At 43.5% G+C, this 11,593-nt stretch overlaps 4 protein-coding genes across 4 annotated transcripts; all 4 read right to left on the reverse strand.

Annotated features, from left to right (window-relative positions):
* Nucleotides 1-3,834: 3,834 nt before the first annotated feature.
* On the reverse strand, nucleotides 3,835-5,196 carry C922_05051 (hypothetical protein; the record flags this gene model as incomplete). The annotated part of the gene is made up of 1 exon (XM_008820624.1): nucleotides 3,835-5,196. One exon carries the CDS (start codon nucleotides 5,194-5,196, stop codon nucleotides 3,835-3,837), a length of 1,362 nt encoding a protein of 453 aa, XP_008818846.1.
* Nucleotides 5,197-5,345: 149 nt separating this feature from the next.
* Nucleotides 5,346-5,729, reverse strand: C922_05052 (hypothetical protein; the record flags this gene model as incomplete). Its single annotated transcript, XM_008820625.1, has 1 exon — nucleotides 5,346-5,729. One exon carries the CDS (start codon nucleotides 5,727-5,729, stop codon nucleotides 5,346-5,348), a length of 384 nt encoding a protein of 127 aa, XP_008818847.1.
* Nucleotides 5,730-6,571: 842 nt separating this feature from the next.
* C922_05053 (hypothetical protein) lies at nucleotides 6,572-7,506 on the reverse strand (the record flags this gene model as incomplete). Its single annotated transcript, XM_008820626.1, has 2 exons — nucleotides 6,572-6,714; nucleotides 7,359-7,506. The coding sequence occupies 2 exons, from the start codon at nucleotides 7,504-7,506 to the stop codon at nucleotides 6,572-6,574; spliced, it is 291 nt and encodes a 96-aa protein (XP_008818848.1).
* Nucleotides 7,507-7,909: 403 nt separating this feature from the next.
* C922_05054 (hypothetical protein) lies at nucleotides 7,910-10,085 on the reverse strand (the record flags this gene model as incomplete). The annotated part of the gene is made up of 4 exons (XM_008820627.1): nucleotides 7,910-8,196; nucleotides 8,300-8,437; nucleotides 9,292-9,461; nucleotides 9,841-10,085. The coding sequence occupies 4 exons, from the start codon at nucleotides 10,083-10,085 to the stop codon at nucleotides 7,910-7,912; spliced, it is 840 nt and encodes a 279-aa protein (XP_008818849.1).
* Between the last annotated feature and the right edge of the window lie 1,508 nt (nucleotides 10,086-11,593).

The raw sequence follows: 11,593 nt of genomic DNA on the forward strand, positions 1-11,593 counted from the left end.
ACGAGAAAGACGTATATATGATTGTCTTCCAGTGATGCCAACAATCCTCCATGATTATTTCAAGGGCTGCTATTGACGAATTCGAATTAGCTTATGTGCTCCTTTTATTTTATTTTGTTTTTTTAAGATATTAGAGATATTATGTGGCTTATTAGGAATCAGTAGCTGTAATCTCATTAAAGAATAGAGGAATTATTTCTAATTCCTCCAGAAATGCATAAATATGTAGATATACAGGCTACCTCATTTACTGTATTGATAGCTATTTTTTAGTAAAAGCTAAAATCAAAGAATTATAAAGGCGAATTCATTTTGATACATAAGATCGGTTATCATCACTCCCTAAAGATTCATCACGACCCAATAAGATAACCGAAGGAAGCCCCTAATCCTAAGGCGTACAGAAAAAGAACACATGATGAAATCTGTCAGGCCAGCCCCCACAGGCATTAGCCAAGATCAATTCAGTCGTCACGATCACATTCAAAAAGTAAAAAAGGAGGAGTAGCCATTGAAACAGGAAAATTACGGATCGGAGCCAGCGAGCATATCTCGGCAGTACTACAACTAGAAAACACCCCCAAAAGTCCGTCTTGGATGGAAGGAAACAAAGAATGGCATAAGGCAGGCTAAATATGAGACAAAGTCATAACCACTAAGGGATAGGGTCTGACAGCTAAAAACTGAGAAATAAGAGGGGTTACATATACCCGCTACCCAAAAAAGTGAGTCAAATGAGGAAGCTAAAAAAAAGTACACCAAAAAGGTTATAAAAGAAAAAGAAGAAGCAAATTAAGGCCTTAAAGCAAATAAAACAACCGTAGGGAAACATGCCTAGAGGTAGAACAACCGAATGAGCACCGAAACATTAAGCCGAAGAATTATGACAACGACTAATAGAAGGCGAGAAAAGAAGAGAACAACCCACGAGACGGAGCCTAGCAGGCAAAGTATGGACACTAAGGCTTCCCACGTGTATAATAAATGGTGACGCGTAAATATTAAGGGAGGAAGGGTACATTCGCAACAGGAAAAACCCAGTAGAGGAAAATCAGCGTAACAACTACAAAATAGATCCTAGAGCTGAACCATGACAAGTAAATAATGGAGGGACAACTCTAAACTGTCAATCAGAAGCCTAAAAATATCCCCAATAGGACGAAAGCCAGGCGGACTAACAACTCTCATCACCAACAACAACTCTGAGAAAATAAGGCCAGACAGCAAGTCCCTAAATTCTAACTGCGAGAAACTACAACATGCTCCCTGATCCCTAAACACTAAATGCAGAAAACTCTTCCATAAAGGGTAAAGCATATACCAACATCACTAAGAAATAGGAACTAATAAGTAAAGCCAGGGCAAAATCAAGCCCCAACACCCCAGCTCACTGATCAATAGACAAACATCATAAGGGACATCCGCCTAAAGAAGACAAATACCAACCGGACAGTAACTCAAAAAAATGTCACAACAACCCCCCTCGTAGCCCCCCAATCCGGAGGAACTCCCCACTGAGCAACAGCGGATACACCCTAAAACTGCAAATCAACACCAATGCCCACTAACGAGCAAGGAATAATCAATAGGAAAGCAAAACAGCCCCTTAACACAGAGTCTATAAAATCTGATTCCCTAACAGCACCACTCTAACCCCTGGACAGGGACCCGTACATGTAGTCCCTAGATCTAGATGCGTGAACTCCCAAAGATAAAGATTAACACCCAAAAAGCAAAAAACCAACCCGCCATTCCGGGGTCAGATCCAACAACATAGACTTTAGCCAAGGCAACAAATAGGACAAATCAGTCGAATCCGAAGCCCAACGCCTAAGCCTAGGACGAAAAAATCCAAAACAAAAGAGCAGCAAGATAGAGCAAGAACCAGCTGAGATGAAAATTAAAAACTGACCCATGAGCATAAGGCCCAAAATCGTCAAAAATAAAAGATGACCAAAAAGACAAGGAATATGCAACAACAAAAAACTCCACAACTCCTAGGCCATGCCCCCTAGCAGATAACCCCTCGAATGTGAATCTTAAAACATGGACCAATACGCCCTAGGACCTCCTCAGTAATCGGTGAGAGGTCAAAAATCCACTAGGGACCGTGCAACCTACGGCCTAAAAACTGAGGACCTGGAAAATCATCAACCAACGCAGCCAACTAGATTTCAAACACTAAAAAATGGACCCTGGAGCCTGAAGCCTAAAGTTGAAACCTAAGCCGTGGAATCTAGACACTGAACCATCAAACTAGACACTAAACCCTAAAGCTAACCACTGAAGAGTAACCTCTCAAACCACCCTCTAGCCCCTAAAAAATGCTTCATAACTCCTGGACCGTAACGCTAATCCCACCCCCCTAAAACCACAAGACACGAACTAATTCCTGACGACTGAGGACTGAACAACAAGAGATCACCCCTAGCACCTCACAACTAGCAACTAAGCTCCCCCCCCCATGACCCTAGACCCATGGAACCTGAGCAGCTGATCACTAAACCCTAGATCCTGAACCCTACACACACCCCCTGAACCCACAACACTGACGTCTAGACAAAAAACCCTGACCACTGAAGGTAACTCACATCCCTACCCCCTGGAACCTAATGCGAATGTCTGAACAATAGAGCCAAACATAAACCCTGACACCTGGCCCCTCAACCGTGATACCTCAGCCAGCCACTAATCACTAATCCCTGAACCTAGAACGTAGGACTACGACATGAAACATAAGACTAAGCCCTGAACAATAAACCTAAGTCAAAAGCTAATCACTAAGACCTGAACCTAACCTATGATCCTCTAAAACCGGACCATAGCAAAAAACCCACCACATCAAGCATGGACCATGACGCCTACAAGGTGAAACAGACGCCTAGAGAATGGTCCCTAAGCGTGATTTCTATACACTGACCCATGGGGCCTAAAATCTACAAGTAATCAGTAGGCCATAACACCTGCCCCCTGCCCCTTAAACAATGACCCCTAAAGCTAAGACCTAATCATACAACCTGACCACCTGAAAGCTAAGAACCTGAATCCACCAAAGCCTGAAGCTAATCCCTGGAAACAAAACCCTGAGGAATAGACGCCAGAACCTGACACACCAAACCCTAAACCATAAACCCATAAAACCTAAACCCTAAACCTAAACGGATAATCCTGAACCCTAAACCCTCACCCCTTAACCCTAACACCTGAACCCTAAACCCTCACCCCTTAACGCTAACACCTGAACACTAAACCCTTAACCCTGAACCCTGAACCTTAAATCCTAAAAATTAACCCATAAACCTAACCCCAAACCTAAACCCTAAACCAAAACCCCGACTCCGTAATCTCTGAATCCTAAAAATTAACCCATAAACCTAACCCCAAACCTAAACCCTAAACCGAAACCCCGACACCGTAATCTCTGAATCCTAGACTTAAACCCCGAAACCTAAACCTAAACTCTACAGCAACAAGCAGATGAGAAACCATAAAAATTTACGATTCCCTCGCCAACTGTTACGGACTCAGTCTAAGTTTTATACAACAACCGAAATATTGACCCGTTAAAATCTTCCTCCAGGTGTAATTCCCTTGGGTCACAACCAAGAATTCAGGGGGGTATCTCTCCTCGAGAATTTAAATCTCACACTCGGCCTTAAGAACTCCGTGTCACCGGTCATGGCGGCCTATGACCTTTCTGAGATGTCTTAAACTCTGGAGTCATAAGATGCTAACGCTAAGTCACAGTGGGGTCATCTCAATCTGCGAGTGGACTTGGCCTTTGCCTATGGGACTTTGACTGCTATGGTATCTTCAGAAAGTGACGCTAATAACTCAAAAGGATTGCTCTCCAGACCAAAGTCTTCCTTCTATGGTTTTGTCTAAAGGAGAATATCCAACTGGGACTCTTGTCCTCCACAACCTCTTGGAGGTCCTTTGGTTGGTATATCTCGTTATCCTCCATGTCCCATAAAATCCTAACACTCCCAAGATTATAGCGGCAATAACTCCCCCAATCATCCTTGGCAAGTTGTTAGCCTTCGCTGCTGCCCAGCCTTTATCAGGGTTTTCTTCTGTTGACTCCTTTGCCCAGCTTCCTTTATCAACATTTTCAGCGGCTGCGGCCGCTTGGGTATTTTCCTGTTTGGACGGCTCGTTCTGAGCTTTGACAGATCCTTGGCCCCCTGGGATTGGGTCTCTTCTCTGTAATTCCCCTATCTTCGCTGGGGCTGCCCCCCTCCTACTGACGGTTCCCGTTAAGTATTCCTTTAGTTGGCTTTCTTGTTGATCCTGTTGTTGTTTCTGGTTACTGCTGTCGGAGGGTACGATGTGGTCCCATACGATGCCGGAGTTATGCGGCCCCGGATGGGCGCCGTTGCTGGGGAGTGGACGGGTTTGTGCGGTAGCAAATTGTGGCTGTTCTTCTGGTTGGTTCATAACTAACCTGTGTTGAGTCTTACAGATATTTGATATAATTTCCTTGTTAGGTTGATATACTAAATATGCTCTTTCGCCGTTTAGTCTTGATAATTGGGGGTCACACTTTAATCTGTCCTTTTCCAATATACAATATAACCTTTTCCGCTTAGAAGATCCTCCGATGCCTTCCTTGATCCATCGGTTCATGTGATATGGTCCACATTTGGGACATAAGGTCTTTAGAGCTCCATAAAGACTCAAGACTAGTGTAATCTTCCCTGTTTCGATTTTGTTCCTCCTCTCTTCCTCTTGGCCTAATTCACAAAATTCTCGAGACTTGCTGGACTCGTCCGTTAGCCACGTCCCCCATTGAGACTCTTTCAGTTTTATGTGATTTAACAGCCGCTGACATGCTTCCGGAAGTTGTGTTTGGTTGCCAGAATTTTCGGTTTCGCCTTCACTCCATATTCCTATCATGCAGGTCAGGGCCCCCATCCACTCGTTTGAGATGCTTGACCCTTGGCATAATCTGCCTGAGATGAGTTTGCCCCAGTTAGGAACCTGTGCATAACCCCCCTTCTCTTGGATCTCTCGCTGGGGTGAGTTTAGGGGCATTATCTTAGGGACTCTTTCCATTGCTTGTAGCACGTCTGTCACCAGTTGGTGCCACGTCTCCACTTCGAGGGGGCTGCCCTTATGCGAGCAGTCTTTTAGGGGGTTCTGTGTCCTCTTGTTCTCATATAGCTTGCCTAAATCCGCCGCGTTACTATTGGTCATGTAGTCATCTAACCATCCTATGAATACACTAGCGGCCTCCTTGGCTCCTTCTTCTATATCTTCAGACGACTTGTTTGCTTGTTCGCAGAATTGTTCGATACTTCCTACCCCAACCCTTAACCAAACCCCCTCCTTCCACCTACATACTGTCAGTGCCATCCTCCTCCAGCCCGATCGCTGCTCCTAGATCGCTCTTCTGCAGTTTTCTTCCCTGCAATTTTATCTCCCTCGTGGGTGTTCCCTTTTCTAGTGTTCCTTTGTTCCTCTCTAAGGACTTGTCCTTCTCTAGTCTGATTGAGGCGCCTCTGAGCTGCTTCTAAGAGACTGAGTCCAGACTGGATTGCCCGTTTACAGGGTTGAGCCTGCCTCCCTGTCTCTTGATCCTGGGGCATGCGCTCTGTCGGACCTTCGGTTCTGTCCCTCATAATCTCGATCCTCTCCCTTGTTCGTACGTGACGCGAAGGCTCTGGGGCCTTATTTCTTGGACCATACCATCTACCAGTTCCCTGTTCCTTTTTCTCGCTCCTTCTCATTAGTTGTTCGTATGAGGCGTCTGCTTCTCTCTTTCGCGCGATCTTCTTTACTTCCCCTGTGTTGCGGTTAGGTGCCCCGTTTCGTAGTTGTGGAGGGTACTCCGGTGAGTCTTATTGTTTAGCTCCTGTTGCCTCCGATAATGGGTGGGGCCTTTAAGGTATTTACCCCAGCCCCGCCCCCTTTCGTGTCCCCTCCTCAAAACTTACGTCCCTCTGCTTCCCTCTTCCTCTTTCGCATCTGATCAGTTGCTTTTCCTTCTTTCTGTGATTGTTTCTCCTTCCTTGCAAGTCCGGCGACTTCCTCTTTTCACTGTAGGTTCTGAGGTCACAGACGTCGGACTTTCCTAGGGGAGAAGTTCCTTGGTGTCACAACTCTTTCGTCCGGTACGCCGGTTGAGTCAGTATTTGTCTGCTCCTACCTACCTGTACACTTTCCCAGAATTTCTTTTCGACTTGTTCCGGAAATTTATCTTAAGTTGCTTCCTTTGATCCTTATCTCTTCCTCTATCTCTCGCCCCTCCAATTATACTTATCCTCTCTTACTATTTTGCTTCGCGCTTTGAGTCGAATTGCCTCTCCCGCCTTTTCCTAGCTGGGCGTTTTCTTCCTTCTTGGCCTATCCCCTCTTCTTAATTGGTCCCCTCAGCGCCTTTTGCCGAAAGATACGTTCTCATGTAGGCCTTCATTGCTTCTCTGGGCTCGAAGTTCTCATGACTCACATTTAGGGAGGAGATGGATCCTTCTGTTAAATCCTCATGGTCCTTACTCATCCTAATTTTTCCGTTTCTCTTCTTCGTCGGGTGCTTGTGAGTTTTCTTTTGCTTCGTCTAGTCGTACTTCTCTTAATCAAAACCATGTACGTCTAGTCTCGCGCGGATCTGAACTTCCGGATGCCCTTCCATTTGGTTGTCCTCCTTTGTCATCTCCCCCTCTCTCCAGATTTGATCTCTTCTCCACAGACGGAATTTATTCCTTTTCTTACTCTCTCGGGGGGTCCCGTTTGTTCATCTCTAATCAGGGGGTGATAGTGTTCCAGAGTCCTGGCCCTGAGAGTTCATATGTCTTGTCGCCTTGGCCTTTCTGTCCCTCTTCCTACTCCTGCCGTTCGTGTTCCTTCATTCGTCCTGGAATCTACCCGTCCAGCTGCTCACTTAGATATTGCTAAAAGATACGGTTAAGCTTTTTGTTCCGGCTCCGTCTTGTCCCTTCCACAGAAACTGTCTTCGACTTCAGCTTTCTGATGTTACGAGTTTTTTCGGGGGCTCCTCTTCGTGAGTCCCATTTCTTATCGTCTGAGACCCGTTTTTCCTATCCTTTTGCTCCTCCCTTCCTACTTGGTCCTGCTCCCTTATTCCGCTTCAATCTTTAGACTCGGATTTAATCTCTCGGCTTGTTGGGAGTGTTTTTCCTGATGCTTCTATTTTGTCAGTCGCTGGCTCTTCCTTGTTCTGGGTTTCTATCCCTTCCAGGTCCATGAGATCCCCCTATCTGTTCCCCTTTTTCTACTCAATGAGCTCACGCTTGGAGCTCCTATTCTTATACTCCATCTGACGCCTCAGATTGGTGTCTTGTTCAGAATTCATTGAAGGGGATCCTTCCCGTTGCGCCCTTTTATCTGTTTCTGTTTACCTGTTCTGGCACCAGGGGGGGCTTCATAGATTGATGCGGTCACCTCTTTTGAGGATGTCCAGAGGGAAAGCCTCTTCGTTCCTTTGATTACGTTCTCCTTCCTCCGCTTCTGCAGACATGTGGATCTATTTATAAGTCCCACGTTCATCTTGGATTGAGGTTCTCCTTCATCTGTTGGGGGCGGTGGGCACCTAGCTCCTTCTCTTTAACCTCCCCTAATTATTGAGTGCCCTACTCCTTGATTTTTAGAGTGACTGGCCTTAGTGGCTTTCAGGAATTCTCTGCCTGTTCTGGTTTGTTCCTTCACGAGAAAATCTTGAGCCTTCAGGTCATCTTCCCTATTCGGCGATTGGTCCTCGCCTTTCTCCGTTTCTATATTGGCTGATGTCCTACTCTAGTTTTTACTTCTTCCTCGCAGGAGGTTTGTTTTTCAGTGATCCTAATGACTTAAGCTTTTTTGATATACTTTCTGTGTTGGTCCTAGTCGGCATCGGGCTTCCTCCCGGCGGATACATTCGTGATTTGAACTTCTCTTGTTCTTAAGCTGAATTTTACTTGGAACTTTTGTCCTGACCCTTCAGATGGTGATTGTCATATTTTCCATTCAACCCTATGCCCGAGTTGTCCTTCTCCGAAGGCTCTACCTTTTCCTGCTGATTCATTTGCCTAGGGTTGGTATTCGTCCGGTCGTTGCTTTTACTTCTGTTGGTTAGGCTTACTCCAGGGGACTGATTACTCGTCCTGTGGGGAATGTATCTCTCATTACCTGACTTTCTCGGTTGGTAGGATCCTTGTTCATCCTGGGTTGTGCTTCGATTTGTTTGGGTCGTAATTAAAACTATTGGGTGGAAAGGGGTTAGTTTTGTCTTGGGCTGTTTCGAGATGTCATCTGCGATTCTTGGATCTGAGTTGGTTTGGTTTAGGCTCCTGCACGAGACTACCTTCTTGGGGTCCTGATATTCGGTCTTTTACCTTTCTGAGACTCGTTCTGATAAAGCCTCCTGATACTTCTCCGAGTCGTGTTTCGATTTCTAGGAGTCCTACGGTCTGATAACACTCAAGGTCCTGTCTCGATAGTCCTCTGGGGGGCACTTTCCCTATGTGATCCTTCTTTTCCCGGTTGTTGGGTGTGTGTTGTTTCTTAGGCTATTACAGAGTCTGATGCTCCTAAGCTAGCTTTGTTCTAGAGGTTCTGTGAGATTTAACGAAGGTCAGCCTCACACTGCACGCTGGCCTAGACTTTTATTAGTTGAGCTTGGGCTTATGTTTGGTGAATGTTCATCTTAGTGATGCTCAGTTGTTGGGTGGATTGGCTCATCATCGTCTTTGGTTGCCTCTTCCTGGCATCACTTGTTTCTCCTTGGCTGACTGTTGGTGTGCTATTGCTTCGATGAGGGGGGTCATCATATGAGACGGTTGTTTTTGTCTTCCAGGAAATTATGAGAGACTCGCTGATTGACTATGCGCTGAGACTCATCTTCAATGCTCGTGGGTTGCACTCCGATTCAGCTGGAGGATCTTCCAGAATCTTCTTGAACTTCCGCCTTCCTTTAGTATCCAGGAAATTTCTCCTGCCCTTATTTGGCTGTCCTTCTATGAAGATATTTACCTGTTGTTCTTAAACTTGCTTCCTGGTGTTTGCTCTATTGTCCTTTTTCTTCTTTCGCTCAAGGGTTCTTATGCTTTGTCTCGTCCATTTACTCATGATCACTTAGAACCATCCTCATGTGGCTTCTGTTGGAATCAGTTGATGAGAGTACTTCATCTTCTTCGGCTGTGATGGTGCCTTTTATTTCATATCTACTTTATTAGAACTTTTTGGGTATTGGCTGGATCTTTCGTCTCCTATATTTTCTTGGATTTTTTTTCTGCTGAAGGCCTGGAGATCGAATGCGGATTTGGGATGTGGGAGGTAATTTCTGGATCCACTTACTGTTTCCTATCTTTTCTATCGCAACAGGAATATTGTCTGGAGGCTCCTTTTTTATCGTTTTTTCTGCACTGGCTGTGGGGCATAATTTTTCATGATCTACTCTGTTTTCTGACATATTTTGGTTTTGAGTATCCTCTGTTGCACTATCGTACTCTTGACACTTCGAGAGTCTCTGGGGGAGGGTTGTGGTGGCTTCTCTTCCTCCTTTCTCATTTGAGCCATCAGAATTACTCAATCTCTGCCTAGCTATACAGTATAATTGTTGATTCTTTTCTTGACTAGGGATTCTCCTCCGATATTATTTGGTTCTTCGTTTTTTAGTCAGATGGGGCGATCTTGGAAGCTAGTGCGGGAACTTTTGTTTTTCCTTAGTTCCGGGAGATTGAGGTTGCTATTCTTGCTTTTTCTTCTATCTTTTGGGGCGGGAGTCTATTCAGTCAGTTTTAGAGGTTAGTACTGATGTATGTGTTGTTCTACTCTTATGGTACTTCTTGATAGGGGTCACGTCGCTCATTAGGTTCGACAAATAGGGGGGGAGTTATCTTCTACTTCTGTTGTTTAGGCTGTAATTCTTGCAGTGTTGCCTTTGGCATTTGCTTTTGCTGTTTTTGGGGGATATGAGCCTTAGATCTGCTGCCTGCGCGATTTTTGATCCTCTTTGTGTCTTTCTGTATTTTCTGTTGAGATGATGCGGAGTTTTGGCTGAGACGGGGTGAGATATTAAATTTGCTGTTATTGTGACACGTGATCTTCTTATTGTGGTGGCAGGTGTAAGACACTACTGCCTTTTCCATCTTTTGGGTTATGAACAATAAATTGACGTTAGATCCTATAATTATTAACCTGATTTTAACCTGATCTCACCTCTTTGGTTTTCAAGAGAGTTTATTTGTGCGGCAGAAGGGGGGACGTATATATCATTTCACTTATTGTTGAAACTTGTCTAATAAGGTGTGACTTATAATTTCATGTTTGACCATTTGGTATCACATATTTGCAGGATCTTTATATCTGCTCATTTTGCCTTGACTGTTAGGAGGCCGCTCCTGAGTTTTAGAGATTTTTAATTTTCTGATAGTCAGATATCTGACACTATTAAGATTATAACGAAAAACTCTTATTTAGTAGGATTGGGGTCCCGAGTTTCTGTGAGTTTACCTAACTTGTCTACTAGTGGTAGCTATGAAAAGACTAAATACTTAGGATAGATAATATATCACCTTGTCATTTTCTTAATTGGTCATTTACTTGGTTTCAATAGGTGACTTGGGTTGATATTACTTATCCTTTATTATTCCCGTTGCTTTTGTGGATTTGGAGGAATATGTACATTTTTTACCTTCCTGATAGTTGATTAAGTTTAAGACCTAGTCCCTTATTACTTATTTTTGAGTTGTCCTGATAGATAAGAATCCTTAACCAGTCCATTTATTCTTCGAGCTCTTTTGGTTGTGTTATATTTAATAGTATGATAGAGATGACGTAGTTTGGCTATTTTGTAGTTGTATATTTTCCTAATCAGACACGTTCGTGAGGAGTATAAATTTTCCTGGTTATCGTTGTTTGAGTTTCTCTATTCGTATTATAATATCGAGAATATTCCATTTGGATATCATTTTCCTTTAGGTTTGTTGTATTGTTCGCCTAATCCTTAATACTATATAGCTTAATTCATAGTTTCCTTGATTATTGGTACTATAATTTCGACTCTTCACCTCTGAAGGACCTTATCCTCTTGGACCTCCTGCACTTTTGAATTCTGTTGGATTTAATAATCAGTCGTTAATATGACAAATAATATAACATATCTTCAGTTTTTTCTTATAGATGTAATAATCATTCTCTTGTTGTTAAATTGCATTCATTGATATCTAGCAGTTATGGAATATATATATTTATCACAAACCCTTAATATAGTATAAGATTAGGCAAAAGGATTATACGGACTAGTTAACATATAAGGTGAAGTGAATTCTGTACACTGGCTGTAAAAACTATTTAACTATTAGAGCCTTTATCCTTAAGTTGTGCTCTATTGCTTCTGTTTAATTATATCTTGAGAACGTAGCATATTCAATAAGAAACCTACAATCTCCCCGGTGTAGAGTTAGTTGTTCTGTCTGTTCATCCAGTTATCCTCAATATATGGACACTTTTTTAGCAGTATGTTTTATCTACCTTAGAGACTTCATAATTACTACGGTATTAGTTACTTAATTTTATCAGTCTCCACACAATCCTATCTAGGGAATATTTAATATTAATATTTTCTGTAGATATCTGTATAAATAACATATGGACT

The sequence above is a fragment of the Plasmodium inui genome, assembly GCF_000524495.1.
Source record: "Plasmodium inui San Antonio 1 unplaced genomic scaffold supercont1.35, whole genome shotgun sequence".
Lineage (NCBI taxonomy): Eukaryota > Apicomplexa > Aconoidasida > Haemosporida > Plasmodiidae > Plasmodium > Plasmodium inui.